Consider the following 17557-nt stretch of genomic DNA (forward strand, 5'->3'; position numbering starts at 1 on the left):
TTTGTACTCCTCATATACTCTTAGACCTTGCTATGTCTTTGGCCCTGTTTGAATCAATTCCAAAATCTAATCAGGTCATCTGGTGGGTACAATGATAATTCCATATAAATCCTATAAACTTTCAACCACTTGTTCTTGAGATATCGCGATAAGGAGAATCTCACACAGACAAACCTGAAATATTATACATACTAGACACATAAAAAGTTTAGATTGCCATAGATTCATATATTTAATCATATTCCAATATAATCAGAATTATTTCTGACTAGACTCAAAGCAACCTGAAGACAGGGAAATACCATGTAGCATGACATTACAGCCTCTTTCTCTGTGCGAGAGCTAAGGTACCTCTGCACTTGTGCCTAGTTCACACCATAGAGAGAGAGCATCAGAAACACACCACCAAACGCCAGTGTCCAGAAGGTGTGTCTCACAGTAACCTAGTAATCCTAGTAAGATTATTAGGGGGCCGTGATCGATAATGGCCAATGGGGGAATTTCACCAGGACACCGGGGTTACACCCCTACTCTTTACGAAAATTGTCCTGGGATTTTTAATGACCACAGAGAACCAGGACCTCCGTTTAACGTCTCATCCGAAAGATGTTATTTTGAGATTGAATTTCTCTTTCTTATTTTGAGTAATCACTATTTTTGTGATACCTAAAATGTATCACCCTACAAGCTACCAGTAAGACGAATGTATTGTGAATAGGTTATGACTACTACTGTAAAATAAATCCATGAATTTACTTTTCATGTGTCAAAACATTCCAAATTAGATAATAACTTGAAATAACAAACTATTAAGTTGAAATAGACAGATATTAAGTCAAAATAATAGCATAGCGCTCAAACTTTTTTCTTACAGTTTGCAGCTCAGCGCTTCAAAAGGAGAATGAGTTCCCTTTTGTGTCTGCCTAAGGTTTCTTCCTCACATCATCTCAGTGAGTTTTTCCTCTTAACTGTTGTCTCTGGCTTAGAAATCTAAATCTACATCCAGATTTTTGTAATGCTGCTTTATGACAATGCCTATTGTTAATAGCACTATACAAATAAAATGGGATTTGGATTGAATTGTCAACTGTTATTACAACTATTAGTCAGACAGTGGCACTTGACTAATACTGCTCATTATTCAGTCATTCGAATTTGATTTCCATTCAAGACTGGAGTAGTAAAGTTTGTCTCTGCGTGCATCTGTCAGAGTCGCACATCTGTATATGATTCCAAATGACTATATATGCAATTCTGGTGTTAACTCCTCACTGTGTGTACTTTACTCAAATCTGACTATACACTCTACACTCGTAATGATGTCATGGTGACTGAAAACCAATGCCTACATTTGGTCCCTTAAAAAAATACCCCGGCTAAACTTACAGAACAGCTGTCCTCCAGCACAGTGTATCTGAAACGATTATTTCCCTCAGCTTTGAGCTCTAAGTCATTGGAGGCCTTGAGAATGACTGCTTTCTTCAGGTTGCCAGTTGCTTCATCTTTGTAACCCACAGCGTTCTTGCAGTGGTATGTGATGGTCTGTGAGGCTTCCTTGGAAAGCAACCGAATGAAGGTCATCTGGACAGTGACTGAGTTAGCTGGCTGGTCTTTGTTTCCATAAGTGAACTAAAGAGAAACAAAGGATTTTCAGACAGTAGTTTGTGGAAATATGATATCATAACATCATTTTGCTTTAATAGTATAAGCAGGCCAGTAATGTTTGTTCAATTTACTGCCTATTATCTGCAGTTTACAATCTAATACACTGATCTTTTTAATTAAGGCAAGACACTACAGGTGAAATTGGTATTGTTTAAAAAATAAATATCATAATCATAGTCTTTGCCAGTTAATTGCTGAAATTCTTACTATTGTTTTTTTGTGGGTTTTTTTTTTTTTTTTGCATTTAAACTTTTTTTTATGTACATTTATGCATGCAAATGCAATTTGTCAAATTAAATACACATACATTTGCAGACTTAATTAAGCAAAGTTTTTGCAGTCCTAATAACCTTGAACTTGTCTGTTCATGGTATTAAAACTCAAATATGTATTTCACTGTGAAAATGCTTTTACGAGAAATGTTTATTGGAATGTCATAATATTCTAAATAAATCCAACACTAATCAACATATTGGGAAAATTTCTCGGTAATATCCTTCTCATTAGGGTTGGGAATGACTGTGTAAAATGTAATAAATGTTTTTCATCAAGAAACAAAATTTTTTTATTGTTTTATTTATTTTTTATTATAGATATATATATATGGTGGTGGTGGTGGGGGGGGGGGGGGGGGGGGGTTACACAATCTAATTTCATGTGTTTCCACTCTACTTAGTGTAGTTTATAAGGATTATAAAGGAAATTGATGTGCATATGAAAATGATACATAAACTGACATATATTTCAGAAATCAAGCTTCTCTGTGAAATATGGCATGATGTGACTGTGCCAAGAGGGAGGAGCTTAAGCCTTCTTCAAATTTGCTACATTTCAGATAATGTGGTGGGGATGAGTAGACAAAAACTGTGAAATAAACTTTTTTTTCTTGATATATACTGTATTTACTACAGTTTACAAAAAATGAAACACAAATCTGAATATTTCTGTAGCCTTATAAGACAGTAAACGGTAAACTGTTTACTATAAACGTGTACTCACATAAGTTCCACCATTCATGGCTCCAAACCACACTGGTTTGTTTCCTGGAGTACTCCACCATGATTTGCGAGGTATGCTGGAAGGTTCTGCTGAGATGCACGTTTCTCCAGTCTCCATATTACAGTATACTTTAATGGCATCCTCTGAACTTCCTTGGTTTGGATCCACCCAGTATTCACCTGTACATCACACAATAAGGCTTTTTTTTTTTTATCAATTACTGGTCTTATTTATAATATAATATATATGGGAACTTGCACCATGAGACCTTTCATTTTTGGTTATTATTATTAAAAAAAATAAAAAATGTTCAACAGTTTGACAGTACAGTGACTGGTCCAGTGGTTGACTTACCACTCTTTTTCAGTGGATAGCACTGCTTAAGGTCCTCACAAGTGCGAGCAGGGTGTTTCTTACTACCATCAGGGCTGCGCATGCTTTCGATTTGGCTGCTGAGAGCCTTAAGGGTGGCCTGGACTCCTGGGTCAGCTTGGAACATGTCTGTTAAATTAGATTTGGGTAGAGCCTCATCTTCAGGGAATTCAGGAGGAGGAGGACCAGCATCGTAATCCTGAGGGCCTCCAAACATATCCTCCATTGCAGCAATTGGTGGTCCAGGGGATCCAGGTAGACCTGGAGGACCTGGCTCTCCAGGAGGTCCCTGAAAGATAAAAACGAATAATTAACTATACATAGTACTTTTATTAAGAACCTGATCTACAGTAATATTGTACAATATATGCAATATTGTCACATGGGCTAGGAGAAATTTATGCTGGGCATAAGTTTGTATGAGTGTTATGGACAAATCTCCATCTAATTATGCTTTGAATTTCCAAAGTTCGATTTATTCTCTCAAATGGTTTTCTCAAGCATAATGAAAACAGGTTGATCAGTAGTAGTTTGTGCATGTTATGGTACAGTAACATAATTTTACAGCATTTTTTTTTCTTTCATTATTTTCTATGAGTCACATCTACAACAAGAACTCTCCTAGCCTCATATGCACTTGATAATTTACCATTCAAAGCAAATCTAGACATTTTTCTATTGTCTAAAATACAGTGAAATGTGATGTACGTACCTCTGGTCCAATGTCTCCACTTATTCCTCTTGATCCAGGGGGTCCCATTGGCCCAGGCTGTCCAATGTAACCTTCTTTACCTGGTGGTCCTATTGGTCCTGGAGGTCCCTACAGTGAATTCCATTTAAATAGTGAATACATCATTAAATGCATACCATCTTTTTAGAGTGTATCATTAGCATAATCAACCTGTAAACTTGCAAGTCAGATAGTAAATAGGGAAAATGCACTTACTCGTTGACCACTTGGGCCAACAATCCCGGATGGCCCTTGGTCACCAGTGGTACCCTGAATATAGAGCATTAATTTTTTTCAATTTTCCACAGAGATCAAACTACGTTAGCCTGAACTTTATCAGACTTTTATAGTATGCATATATATTCTTTTTATTAATAAGTTTTGGCCGGAGAAATGTTGGTGGAGATGTGAGTTGGAAAAAAAATTACAGGTGATCCAGGAAGCCCCTGAAGACCTGTGTATCCTCTATGTCCCTTCTGTCCTCTTTCTCCATGATCACCCAACTCTCCTTTATCTCCTCTTGGTCCTTGAGGTCCCTGTCGTAATGAAAGATCAATTTAATGTCATGCAGTCATTCTAAAAAAAAAAGAAAGAAAAAAAGGCTACACTGTAGCAGATATGATCACGTATCAGAACATTTTTAAGATTACCGGGAGTCCCCTCTTTCCAGCTGGACCTGGAGGTCCAACGGGTCCTCTTGAACCCTGTCAAGAAATTTTGTATAAATATAAAGGGTTTGCATTCAGAATATACTGTATAGCACACTCATGAAATTAACATTAACATAACATTTTTGGAATACTGAAAAGAAAAGATATGGCATACCACATCTCCTCTCTTTCCAGGGCCTCCAGTAGTACCAACAGGGCCAGGAGGACCAGGAGCTCCCCTTGGCCCAGTTAGTCCCTCTGGTCCTGAATCACCACGGTCACCCTAGAGAAGCAGGTATATTTATGTATAGACGCTTGAAAATTCAAATGTGATCCAAATGGAAAGATCCAGTTCTGTATCGTATGTTCTTAGCAAAGCTTCAGATCTTACCCGTTCACCTATGACACCTTCCTTTCCTGGTGGACCATCAGCTCCAGCAGGTCCCTGTTAGTCAAAAGGACAATGAGTTAAGGGTTGTGTTCTATTTCTTTTCCTCTGTCTCCTTACTACCTTGTTAATTACATCAAGGGTAAAATCCACAGCATTTTCTTTTAGGACAACGTTTGGTTAGTATATCTTTGAAGAAAACCATTTATCAATACACCATTTAGGGCTTAATAACTTGAAACAAGACCAAGACAGCTTGCAAACTCACAAAAAGACCATCTTCAAGTTTTTATGAAAATTTGCTAATCTGAACAATATACTGAAGAATAAAGAAATGCAGGTGAGCAGCGATGTCATGTCCTGATAATGCTCTCCAGATTATCTCAAAGATGCCCTATTTGTTCTAGGTCTGGAGAAGCTGAACAAATCTTGGATGGTCATTTGTCCTGCCAGTCTGCTGAGACTATTACTTATTTCTAAAGTCTGGAAGAACTAGTACATCATGCTACTCTGCAGCATTTCAGTAGCCCATGTTCTTGTTTGTCCTCACATTTTAGGCCCTGTAGTATCTACAGGAAATCGTGGCCTTTATCTTACAGTGAGTGAAGTTTTGAAATAAGGGCTTTTCAGTGGTTACCTGATTATATGTTGTTCCAACTGGAGAACATTATGCTGGATATTGGAACTAGCACATGCTGCATTAGATGTTACAAGGTTTAAAACAACTTCACAGTCATTAAGAAAAGTTCTTAGAATAAAACTACACTTTCCCCATGTTACATAATATTATCTTCCTTTTTATACAAATAACACTATAACTATATTCTATATATACGTTCATGTGAAAAAATAAGTACACCCCATGGAAATTGTTGGCTTTTTTGACATATTTGGACAAGCAAGCATTTGATCATCTTTGAAAGGGTGCCTATTAATAAAGGTGATATACTTGAACCAAACCAAAAGAAAAAAAAATAGCTTTAGCAATCATTTATTCAACAAAAATATCAATAGATCTATATATCCAGATATCTTCTGTGGAAAAAGTAAGTACACCCTGGTCCTCAGAAGCTATTATAGCCCCCTTTAACAGAAAAAAACTTCTTGTAAAAGTTTTGCATAATTGTCCACCAGTTTCTGACATCGGCTTGCTGGAATTTTTGACACCTCCTCCACGCAGTATTCTTTCAGTTGCAAGAAGTTTGAGGGTTTTCTTGCATGTACTGCCCTGTTCAAATCCCCCCACAACATTTCAATGGGATTCAAATACACGCTTTGACAAGGCCATTCCATAACCCTTCATTTCTTCTTTTTGAGTCATTCCTTGGTGGATTTGCTCATGTGCTTAGGATCATTATCCTGCTGAAAGGTCCACTTTCGGTTCGACTTCAATTTTTGGACAGACGGCTTCACATTATCTTCAAGCACTCTTTGATATTATGTAGAATTCATAGTTGAATCAATAAATTTAAGCTGCCCAGTCCATGAGGCAGCGAAGCAACCTCAAACCATAATATTTCCACCAACGTGATTCACAGTTGGTATGAGGTGCTTCTCCTGAAAAGCTGTCTTTGATCTGTGCCAAACATGTCTGTTGTCACTGTGGCCAAACGACGCGATCTTTGATTAGCCTATATGCTCATTGGCAAATTGTAGTCTTGCAAAGGCTTTTTCCTGGCACGCAGGTCAAATTTATGCAAGCTCTTTCTGATTGTAGAAGCATGCATTTTGACATCAAGAGTTGCAAGACTTACTAGCAGATCCTGTGACTGAATTTTGGGGTTCTTGGAGACTTAATCATCAGATGGTCTGCTCTTGGGCTGAATTTGCTGGGATGGCCAGTCCTGGACAAATTGGCAGTCGCTTGAAATCTGTGCCACTTGTAGATGATTTTCCTTACAGTGGAATGATGTGTTTCAAATAATTTAGAGATCTTTTTAAATCCCTTGCCAGACTCATAGGCATCCACAATCTTATTTCTGAAGGCCTAACAGATATCTGTAGATCTTGGCATGATGACACCACACATCTCAAGAACAAAGGGAACACCAGACACTAGATATGAGAGGGGTATAAATAAGACAGGTTCCACCTGCACTCCCTAAGCAGGTTCTAATCACTGGCACCTAAATTTTTTTTATGGATTTGAAGGTGTGAGAAATGTGGGGGTGTACTTTGTTTTTCCAAGTGACTGATCTGTCAATTTTATGTGTAAATTGATAAAGCACATAAACCTTATATACCTTTTATATATATATATATATATATATATATATATATATATATATATATATATATATATATATATATATATATATATATAACACACACACACATACACACACACACACACAATAAAAAAGTTTTTCACCACTATAGTCTGTTTATTTACCAATGGCTCTAATTTTGATTGCTCAAATATGCTAATGTTGCTGATTTGTTTGAATCGTGCGAATGCGATATTCTGTTTGCCACTAGCATAATCAAGCTTTCTGGCAGTATTTGCCACATAAGCATTTTACACCTATGAGAATAAAGATTAAACTTACATCAGGACCTGCATCACCCCGAGGTCCGTTAGCACCTGGTGCTCCAACTGGCCCAGGAGGTCCTTTGTCTCCTGGAGATCCTGAAGTTCCTGCTTTACCTGGAGGACCCTTCAAAATATAGGTACATTAAAATATACAAGTGAGGCAGGCAAGAGCATGAGATCCCATTCCCTATCATCATGTAATCTAGATTGTATATACAGGTCATTACTTCTAAAGGATAAGAAATGTTATCTTGCCATAAGGTTTAAATACTTTTTTTGTTTCATCATAAAGGGTATGTTGTACGATATTCAAAGGTGATGTTGGTTAATTTCAGTTGTATAAATTAACCAAATTAACCATCAACAAAAATATATATGGCTACGCTAGCACAAAAAAGGCCATCCCATTATGTGCATTTGCATAACAGTTTGAAGGATTTAAAATGAAACCTATGTGCAATACCTATGATATTTAAAGCAAATAAACAAACAAAAAATATAAATAAATATCTTTTCTTACTTTTAATTATTTTTTCTGCTACTTGATACTTGCTAAATTGTAATAAAATAAATGAAATAATTACATAATGCAAACTATTAAATCTCATTAAACTATTAAATCTAAAAATCAAATGAATTTTAAATTGTATTTATTTCACTTTATAAATACTTGAAACTATTTCATTAATTTTAAATGTGATTAATTTCTGTTCATAAATATATTAAACAATTTTAAAAAATTCTTCTTCATAAATATTTTTTTATGGTTATACATATATACTTCATAGAAATGGAATGTACATCACAGGGACATGAGAAAACATCTAGTTTCTGATTACTGTAAAACTCCACATTTTAATTTAAAGTTTAATATGAAAAGGTGTAAATTTAGTCTGAATTCTAGAATTTATTGTTCAACATCTTACTTTTGAAAAAATAATGAGCTGTACCAGAGTCACACATCTCATTGTATGACCACATACACTTGTCACTTGTACTTTGCTTAATGGTTTATAACAGTTTAAAATCTTTTCAGCACCATGTATAGCAGTGCATTTATCATTAGTATGAAAAGTGATACATTTACATATTTATTGCTGTTCAGTATGTATAGGATACTTACAGCTGGCCCAGGTAGCCCTAACATTCCACGCTCTCCTCTCTGTCCAGGAAGACCAACAATTCCTCTTTGTCCTGTTGTTCCAGCTGGACCTGGTGGACCATCAGGGCCCTAAACAGAAGATTTTACATGATAATTGACTAAAATGCTACTGGAACTAATTTGAGTACAATCTAGTGGAGTCCAATTAGCATCAGCTACATATACTGAAAACTTAATATTACTATTTTTGATTAATCATTAGCATTTAGTTATCATTAGTTTTATCAGAGACTCACAGTGGGTCCATCCTCGCCAGGGTCCCCCTTGTCTCCAGGGCTTCCAGCAGGCCCAGCTTGGCCTCTTTCTCCTTGGCGTCCCGGTGGTCCATGATCCCCACGAAGTCCAGATGGACCCTCTTTTCCAGGAGGACCAACAGGACCAGGCTGACCAAGAGACCCCTAAATGGCAGACAGATTCGCTCAGTATTTATGCATTATTTGTATTTTAAACAAACAATGTTTTTGTTGTCATACTCACAGTTGGACCTGGTGGACCGACTTTTCCAGGGGATCCAGGAAAACCAGTTGGTCCCTGGAAAATTAAATATAATTGTTGAAAATTTGTAGCACAAAAGCTAATGATTGGAGTATATCATTAGTGACCTTCATTCCCCAAGGATGAGAAGTCCTTAGAACATGTTTTCTCATGTATATGTATACTTACAGGAGCTCCTTGTGTCCCTCTACCACCCTTTGGTCCAGCCACACCAACTGGACCCTATAAACACACATTTAAGCATGGTCACATTCAGAGAAGAATGGGCTTTAATACATATCTATTTATTTTGTCGATTTTTTTTTTAACCTACCATAGGGCCTGGAGGTCCGGACAATCCCTGATGTCCAGGAGATCCAGCATCTCCTTTTTGTCCTGGCTCTCCTGGTTCTCCTTTCACTCCAGGCTGACCATCAGGACCCTGAAAATTGACAAGAAAAGAATAAATGTGTTAATTTACTGCCTAGTCTGTTTATTTTACTGACTAGTCAATTACTCATTCATGTGTTGTGTGGAATCAATACTGGCTGTGCTCCAGAGTATGATTTTAGCATTAAAAGATGAATTTTTCTAATCAACTTACAGGTGGTCCAGGAAAACCTACAGCACCCGTAGGCCCGGGCTCACCACGAGATCCCTAAAATATAGATACAATATTTACCATGAAGTACGTGGTCATAATTTATGCAACAGGAGCATTAATTATAATATTTAAAGCCAAATCTTTGACACACCGGCATTGCTCTTGATCCATGAGGCCCAGGTGGTCCTTTAGGGCCAGGTTCTCCCTGTAAAAAGCATGTATTAGATTCTGATGGGTTTGAATATAGTAAAGTTGAGAATCTCTGGTACATCAGGTCTGTATACCTTTTCACCACTCGGGCCAGGAGGTCCTGCAGGGCCAAGTGGTCCTGGCAGTCCCTGTTAAAGACAGTTATATTATGTAATCGTCATTTCATGCATTCATGCAAAGGTAAATGACCTAAGAAAGTAAACACTCTATCAATGGTCGGGCAAGCTAATACAAGCCTCCTAAAGAATTCCTTTACCATTGTTCAGTCAACATGCAAACTGTGCCAGCATCCACATCTGCCTTTATGTCAGATTCTATGTGCTCAAGAAGTCAAGCAGTACTTCCCAGTTGTCCTTGCTTCTTGTATTTTTTTTTCCATCTAAACTTCTTTGCTATATACATTGCAGGGAATTCTTAAATAACCATAAACTATCAGGACAGAATAATTTGAGATATATACATGGAGGAATAATCTGATTAATCTTACTCTTGCGCCATCATTTCCAGAAGTACCCTCTGAACCTTTTTCTCCTACTGAACCCTGTTAAATTGAAGTGAAACATGTTATACATTTGCACATAACACACACAACTGTGAGTCATCTTGTTGTTTTACTTACTCGATCACCTTTAGGACCAGGAGGGCCAGAGATTCCCCTTTCTCCAGGCATTCCTTGAAGACCTGGAGGACCCAGATCACCAACAGTACCAGCAGGCCCGGGACTTCCCTGTGAACAATGCATTAGCACGCTATGTTTGGTTGTGGGATTATTTCACTTTTGAATGCAATGATGAGTAATATCTGAGTCCAACAAAGCATGATGCAAGATGAAATTGTATTAATCTTTTGAGGGAAAATGAAGGAATTAAGAAAATTAAACTGCAAGAGGTTTTGTTTTTACAGTGATTTTCATCTCAGCTCACGCACAACACAAAACAGCTTATTATTTTTATGAAATGGTGGCAAAAATAATATTATAAAATCATTCATTTTTTAAATAATATTCTCAATAAACTATTTTTACACCGTGTAATGATGTCTGCTAACAGTAAGCTCTGGTTTCTAAGCAGCATGGGCAACAGAACTATGGACAGAACAACAGCCTAAGTGTCCTCAAATGCAACTCAGCCAGTTGGATTTTAAAACTCAAGGTATAATACTATTATAGACAGATTTACCTTTGGCCCGTCTGATCCAGGTGCTCCAGGGATACCCTTGGGTCCTTGCAATCCAGGAGACCCAAGCTCCCCTCTCTCTCCTGGAGTTCCACGCTCTCCCTGTCGCACATATGCATGTATGGTTAATATATTTGCATGTATATACTCTCTCTCTCTCTGGCATATATACAGTATATGTATATCTGATGTATTGTTTTAGCTTTGTTTCTGATTAAATCACCCAAACAAAAGATTGCACACTACAATATACCTAAGATGTGAAAGACTATCGCTGACATATGTCAGACCTGCTAGACTGTTATTTTGAGTCAGCACAAATCAGAATAGAGATTAGGAATAGAGATGAAAATTTTATACAACATAGATACAGTGAGAATTAAAGAGGAAACCATAGCTCACCCTTGGTCCAAGTGGTCCCACAGGGCCTCCCTCACCATGAATACCCTAAAAGAAGGAAACAAATGTTTCTTATTGATTTTTTTTAATAGAAGCTGTGCTGGAATTGGCTCTTAAATAACTGAGACAGTTAGATCATGTGAATTTGATATTTTATTTCATTCATGTAATCACATAACCTTACCTGATCACCTGGTTTCCCTCCCTCTCCAACTGGGCCTGCTGGTCCAGGCAAACCCTGAGGAACAACATTAAAGTGGATTACATAATGAGCAATATAAATTTATCTATGCAACATCTTGAAATTCTATGTTTCAACCTTTATTATGAAGTAGTTACTATTAACCTTACCTGGAAGCCATGCATTCCAGGAGGCCCCTGTTCTCCTCTGTCACCTGCTGGTCCCTGTAATATTGAAGTAAAGCATCCAGGACTGTTATTGCTGGTTTTGACATCATTGTAATTCAGGATTGAAAGAAATATAGGATCAGAATGCAAAGTGACAAACTTACTGGAGGACCAGTGGGACCAAGTGGCCCAACCTCCCCTTCCTTTCCAGGTAGACCCTACATAAAAGCCAAGATTACATGATGAGTGCATCAAACATGATTTGTTATGCTTTGTAATGGTATTATTATTATTATTGATGGTACTCACCCGCTGCCCTGGAGGTCCTGGAGAGCCTTGTTCACCTGGTTTACCTGGATCCCCCTGAATGCAATATGCCATAATGCAATATTAGATTTCTTAGGGAATGTCAGAACAGTCCAAAAATTTAGTTTATTAGGTAATAATTATGTATAAATGTAGAAGGATCTTGATAAGTTGACTCACACTGAAGCCCCTGGGGCCTGGGAGTCCCATTGATCCTTCTGGACCTTTGGTTCCAATAGACCCTGGAGGTCCTGGACGTCCATCTTCACCTGTTGGACCCTACAAGGAGCACAGCAAGCTATGTTTTGGCACAGTTATATCAGGCTTAGCTATAACAGTTTTTTGTTGAGAAACATCAAAATGTAATGAAAGCTACAGACCTCATTATCCCAAAAGGGACATTTAACAATAATCAAGGAAAAGTCAAGCAATTTATGGCTGTGAAAGTTTGGCAAAACTTACTAGAGGTCCTGGCTTTCCCTCAGCACCCTGAACCCCAGGAGTTCCAGTCAAACCCTACAGAAAAACAGAAAACCAATATGTCATCAACAAAATAATCAAAAAGGGCATAGTAATCAAAAATTTATCAAAAATAAGAATGTTTGTTGATTTTACCCTTGCGCCTGGGAGACCTGGTTCACCTGTTCGGCCCGGATCACCAGTAGAACCTTTGGGCCCAGAAACTCCTGATATTCCACGCTCACCTACTGCACCCTTCGGTCAAAATTGATTGAAAATATTAATATTTTTTGTGGTGAAGTATTGAATAATTGTATTGTATCATTCTTTTGATTATCTACTTACTTTGGCTCCTTGTAATCCATCTTGACCAGGGAAACCACGATTTCCAGGAGCCCCCTGAAATATTAATGAAAAAAAACATAAAATGTCATTTTATCTGGCCAATGGTCATTCTTAACATGTGATAAAAAACAAAGAGAAAGTCTGACTCACTCTCTCACCAACAGGCCCAGGTGGACCTACAGATCCAGGATCTCCTCTAAGCCCACGCTTTCCCTCTTCTCCTTGAGGCCCAATCGATCCCTGTGCTCCTGGTGGACCCTAAAATATGAAGTCCATACATTCTTAAATCTGAAGCCTCTTGATATTATTATATGTGCGAGATTTATTCAGATCTCACACTTTATCAGTCTATTCCAAACTAAAATCAAGTCTTTTAACTATAACTTACTTGTTCTCCTTTAGGTCCAGCTTCTCCTTTAAACCCAGGAACACCGACATCTCCCTAAACAGAGGTATAGGTTAACTGAAAATATAATCTGCAATGAAGTCCAAATCCCACTGATGTTCAGAAACGTCAAAAAGACTCTAAAACCTAACTTTAAACCTCATTTAAGAATTCATTTGACAAAAAGCAGCTGTGAATCTGAATGGTTGCAGACCTTCTTTATATATTTATTAAAAGCTTCTATTGTTGCATTACTGAATTTTATAATGTTTGATACATAATTTATGAATTACAATTTTAAATATAAAGTACCACTTACAAGTTGACCTTTGATACCAGGCTGACCAGTGCTTCCCTGAGGTCCTGGAGGACCATGTGGACCGGGCAAACCAATAGGCCCCTGTGGTCCAACAGTTCCCTGAAGGAAACCAACAAACTTTTAGGGTTTGTTTCTGTAGGCTTTAATTTATAGCTTTATTCCGGACACACCACATAACTGTAATCATAAATGGTCTAGTTCATACCACTGGGCCTTTGGTGCCTGGACCTCCATCAGTACCCATTGGGCCCTATAATGTTCAAAATGACATAGAGAGACATCATAAAAAGTAAGATGTTGTTAATACATGAGATCAGCCTGCTTTTGTGAGCAGAACAAAATGAACTTTTGACTGAATACGAACTTGCAAGCCAATTGGTCCAGGTCTGCCTTGTGGGCCAGACTCTCCTCTTGGTCCCTGTGGTCCTTCAGGGCCTCTAACTCCTGTTGGTCCTGGTTGACCCTGTTAAACAAACAAGAAAAAGACTATTTAGAATCACAATTTTTAAATGCATTGTTTTTATTCATTAATTTGGTGCTTATTATTAAAATTATGCTTATAATATTCTTGGCATACATTTACATTTACATTTATTCACTTAGCAGACGCTTTTATCCAAAACGACTTATAAATGAGAAAGATACAAGCAAAGCGATATCAAGCAGAGAACAATATAAGAAGTGCTATCATACGAGATCTATTAATTGAATTCCAGAAGAAGCAAAGTGCAGAGTAGAGGTGTAAGTGCAATTTTTTTTTTATTTTATTTTTTTATTATGAGTTTGTTAGGTGTTCATTGAAGAGGTGGGTCTTTAGTTGTTTTTTGAAGATGGTGAGAGATTCTGCGGTCCGGATTGAGATTGGAAGTGCATTCCACCACTGAGGAACAGTTAGTGTGAAATATACCTAAATAAGAATATGGGTGGTGTAGGGGAGGTGGTGGAAAGCATACAGTTACTGATACTGGCATTGCATTACACCATTAGTGTATACAAATTTGTGTTTGTGTGTGTGTGTGTGTGTGTGTGTGTGTGTGTGTGTGTGTGTGTGTGTGTGTGTGTGTTGGGGTGGGGCTGAGATGGGGGAATGGGTGGTGACTAAGATTTAGTTAAGATATAAAAGCACATAATTGTTTGAGGATGTCTTGTTATATTTCTGTTTAGAATAAAGAATTACAGTTAATGCTCATTGCTTACCTTCATACCTGGTGCTCCTGGATAGCCTGCAGAGCCGCTAAGTCCCAAAGGACCCTAAACAATGTTGAAGATTGAAAGATCAATTTCAAAATTCAAGGCCTTTCTTTTTTGCTCTCGTAAATCTGTTAGTAAATCCACAATGTCTTACCATTGGACCTGGTTTCCCAACATTTCCTTGAGCACCACGTGTACCCTAAAGTACAAAAATGAATAGCGTATTATTATGAATAATGTCTACTGTCCAAACATAAACAGTTCTAGAATAGATGCTAACTTGAACTAGAAGTTTATTTTTTTTTAAATGAAATAAGCATGGTTATGATAACACAAACACTGTAGGATGCTAAAAAATTGCTAGCGTTGAGTAATGATTTCATTGTTTTTATTATTAGAACTGACAAAGAGTTGTGTTAATAACTCTTTGTTAGCACAAGATGATAAGCATGACTAGCTGTGAGTAATTATTTTGGGTTTTTTTGTTTTGTTTACTTTTTATGCACTGTCATGTTTTTGTTGTTATACTCACAGGTGCACCACTTGGCCCTGGGCGTCCTCTCTCTCCTGGCATTCCTCTCGGACCCTGCATTTGAGATATAAAAGATACTTTATCTGTCATTTTTAAACTGGTCATGAAATGAAAGAGCTACTGGTGTTCTGCACTGCTAATAGATTCACTTCTTCTGTGGAAAAATTGTGCGATAAGCTTGGCTTACCATGGGACCGGGAACTCCCATTGGACCCGTTCCGCCAGATTCACCCTGAGGGACAAACAAATGAAATGTTAATGGAGGAATGCTGAGCAAATATCCTGCGATTTATTAGACCGTAACATAATCAAACATAATCAAGTTGCTGTTCTCTCAGCCAAACCATGTAAGTGCCAGAAACATGTTTGAACATGACAGTGAATGAAGACACCTAATGACAAATTATACCTTTGATCCAACTGCTCCACGTTCTCCCTTTAGACCTTCTGGACCTTGGTGTCCCTGTAAAACAGAAAGGACATCATTATAATAGAAAAATCTGTCTTACAGATGATTTACCTTAAATTTTTTGAGCAAGCTTAGTTTCCTTAGTTCCACCACTAGGCTGCACGTCATGCTGTGCAATTGAATTGGTTCCTCAGATGTAACTCAATGAAAAACAAATGGCAAAACTGGTGATCGACTTAATTTGTTAAAAGAATAAAAAGCTGTAGTTAGTGTTCATCTGGTTTCATAAATGTATACATTCTGCATGTGTAAAAATGTATAGATCTTTCCTGGAACATTTATCTGGGTGATTCTATGATTGCAGTGGAATTCAGCCCTTGTAAACCTTTTAACCCTGAATTTTCAACATTGAATTAAAGAAAGCATGCTTTTTAACCATTCAAAAAATGTGTTAACCCATCTCATTTTTACACACTTGCATTGGCTGAAAGTCGCAGCATTTTGCTCTTAAATGAGTAACATTCTTGAGTTTGTTTATTTATTTATTTATTTATAGTATAGAATTACCAAATGTATAAAGTGTGCCTCACTGCACCCGTGTTAATGGCATGAAGACGTTAAGGGCATTCTAAATTATTAAAATGATCATTTTTAATCAATAATTTACTTTCAGTCTATAACTTGGGTAGCAGGTTTGTACGTTTGAGTGACCTTGTCAGTCACAATATTATTGATTATAAGAAAGAAAGGATTCCAGTAATCTTCTTCTCACGATCTCCAGGAAATTGGATGAGGCTACTTTCCGCCGAATATCTGACCTGGAAATTTCCAAATATTTCATAGGGGTGAATGCGTTCAGGTAGCACGGTTGAGTGAAAATAAAATGTACATTTTTCATAACATATAATGGACAACTCATGGAAAAGTATGTTTCAAACCTGAGATGGTTTGGACACACATTAACGTAAAAATTAGATTTTAATAATTATATTTCAAAGTAATGTATAGTTATTAATGGGCTGGGACAGGCAAACGTAAAAAAAGGAACACTACATATATTTAAAATGTCAAGGCATTGGCACCCCAATCATGGAATCACCCATGTTTTTATTAACTAGTAACTTTCAAATTGAGTTATTAAACTCACTTAAGAGGAACAGAAAGCTTTTTTATATTGTATTATTTTTTTTTTTTTTGGAGAAGCTGTTGTGATCATACATTAAAGGTAAAGCAATGGCTTGAGTGATTTGATGATATCCAAACATTTTACTCACTCTGTGACCCTTCAGACCTGGAGGACCAGGTGTCCCAGGAAAACCTCTTGCTCCCTAAACCCAGAGATAATAAAAAAAGATTAATGCCTGTATATAGTTATAAATATCCCTTCAACAGTAATGCCTTAATGTAGATATGACAGATGGTTTAAACTGTACTGCAGATCCTGGGAATCCTGTCTCTCCTGTACTTCCTGATGTCCCCGCTTCTCCCTAGACAAGATAAGGTGATTTTTAGTTGTACCCGACATTCTTTACATTCTCTAATGTTACGCATCAACAAATCATTTAAATTATAGCCATATACAGGCACATGTGTAGGACACAAAATGTTATGTAAATATTCCACTCACATCTTCCCCAGGCTTTCCTGGAGGACCTTCAGGTCCCCGCTGACCAGCAGGACCCTAGAGTTCAACAAGAACCTTTCTGAGATCTGTGGAATCACTGACACATTCTTCATATTGTAAGCAGTTTTATTATTATTATTATTATTATTATTATTATTATTATTATTATTATTATTATTATAAATATCCTCTCCTTAGGTCTGAGTGATTGATGGCATGGAGTGTAATAGCGGTTTTCATTCTGTCAAACTTATTGAAGAATTGGTGAAATTTTATGC

The 17557-nt window shown here is 37.2% G+C and overlaps 1 protein-coding gene across 1 annotated transcript in view; it reads right to left on the reverse strand.

Annotated features, from left to right (window-relative positions):
- The window catches only part of col5a2a (collagen, type V, alpha 2a), a 42589-nt gene that overhangs the window by 942 nt on the left and 24090 nt on the right, over positions 1 to 17557 (reverse strand). The window contains exons 11-53 of the mRNA XM_017469854.3: positions 17283 to 17336; positions 17089 to 17142; positions 16930 to 16983; positions 15656 to 15709; positions 15434 to 15478; positions 15247 to 15300; positions 14869 to 14913; positions 14721 to 14774; positions 13888 to 13986; positions 13729 to 13773; positions 13524 to 13622; positions 13208 to 13261; positions 12970 to 13077; positions 12820 to 12873; positions 12631 to 12729; positions 12478 to 12531; positions 12196 to 12294; positions 12019 to 12072; positions 11874 to 11927; positions 11713 to 11766; positions 11546 to 11599; positions 11365 to 11409; positions 10966 to 11064; positions 10407 to 10514; positions 10275 to 10328; positions 9862 to 9915; positions 9729 to 9782; positions 9578 to 9631; positions 9308 to 9415; positions 9163 to 9216; positions 8977 to 9030; positions 8736 to 8897; positions 8461 to 8568; positions 7354 to 7461; positions 4808 to 4861; positions 4592 to 4699; positions 4417 to 4470; positions 4195 to 4302; positions 3983 to 4036; positions 3749 to 3856; positions 3019 to 3325; positions 2665 to 2843; positions 1387 to 1629 (exon numbers count right to left, since the gene is read on the reverse strand). Coding sequence (XP_017325343.1) covers positions 1387 to 1629; positions 2665 to 2843; positions 3019 to 3325; positions 3749 to 3856; positions 3983 to 4036; positions 4195 to 4302; positions 4417 to 4470; positions 4592 to 4699; positions 4808 to 4861; positions 7354 to 7461; positions 8461 to 8568; positions 8736 to 8897; positions 8977 to 9030; positions 9163 to 9216; positions 9308 to 9415; positions 9578 to 9631; positions 9729 to 9782; positions 9862 to 9915; positions 10275 to 10328; positions 10407 to 10514; positions 10966 to 11064; positions 11365 to 11409; positions 11546 to 11599; positions 11713 to 11766; positions 11874 to 11927; positions 12019 to 12072; positions 12196 to 12294; positions 12478 to 12531; positions 12631 to 12729; positions 12820 to 12873; positions 12970 to 13077; positions 13208 to 13261; positions 13524 to 13622; positions 13729 to 13773; positions 13888 to 13986; positions 14721 to 14774; positions 14869 to 14913; positions 15247 to 15300; positions 15434 to 15478; positions 15656 to 15709; positions 16930 to 16983; positions 17089 to 17142; positions 17283 to 17336 — 3618 coding nt within the window. The remainder of the gene's footprint in view (positions 1 to 1386; positions 1630 to 2664; positions 2844 to 3018; positions 3326 to 3748; positions 3857 to 3982; positions 4037 to 4194; positions 4303 to 4416; positions 4471 to 4591; positions 4700 to 4807; positions 4862 to 7353; positions 7462 to 8460; positions 8569 to 8735; positions 8898 to 8976; positions 9031 to 9162; positions 9217 to 9307; positions 9416 to 9577; positions 9632 to 9728; positions 9783 to 9861; positions 9916 to 10274; positions 10329 to 10406; positions 10515 to 10965; positions 11065 to 11364; positions 11410 to 11545; positions 11600 to 11712; positions 11767 to 11873; positions 11928 to 12018; positions 12073 to 12195; positions 12295 to 12477; positions 12532 to 12630; positions 12730 to 12819; positions 12874 to 12969; positions 13078 to 13207; positions 13262 to 13523; positions 13623 to 13728; positions 13774 to 13887; positions 13987 to 14720; positions 14775 to 14868; positions 14914 to 15246; positions 15301 to 15433; positions 15479 to 15655; positions 15710 to 16929; positions 16984 to 17088; positions 17143 to 17282; positions 17337 to 17557) is intronic.

Source organism: Ictalurus punctatus, chromosome 6 (genome assembly GCF_001660625.3).
Source record: "Ictalurus punctatus breed USDA103 chromosome 6, Coco_2.0, whole genome shotgun sequence".
Classification (NCBI taxonomy): Eukaryota; Metazoa; Chordata; class Actinopteri; order Siluriformes; family Ictaluridae; genus Ictalurus; species Ictalurus punctatus.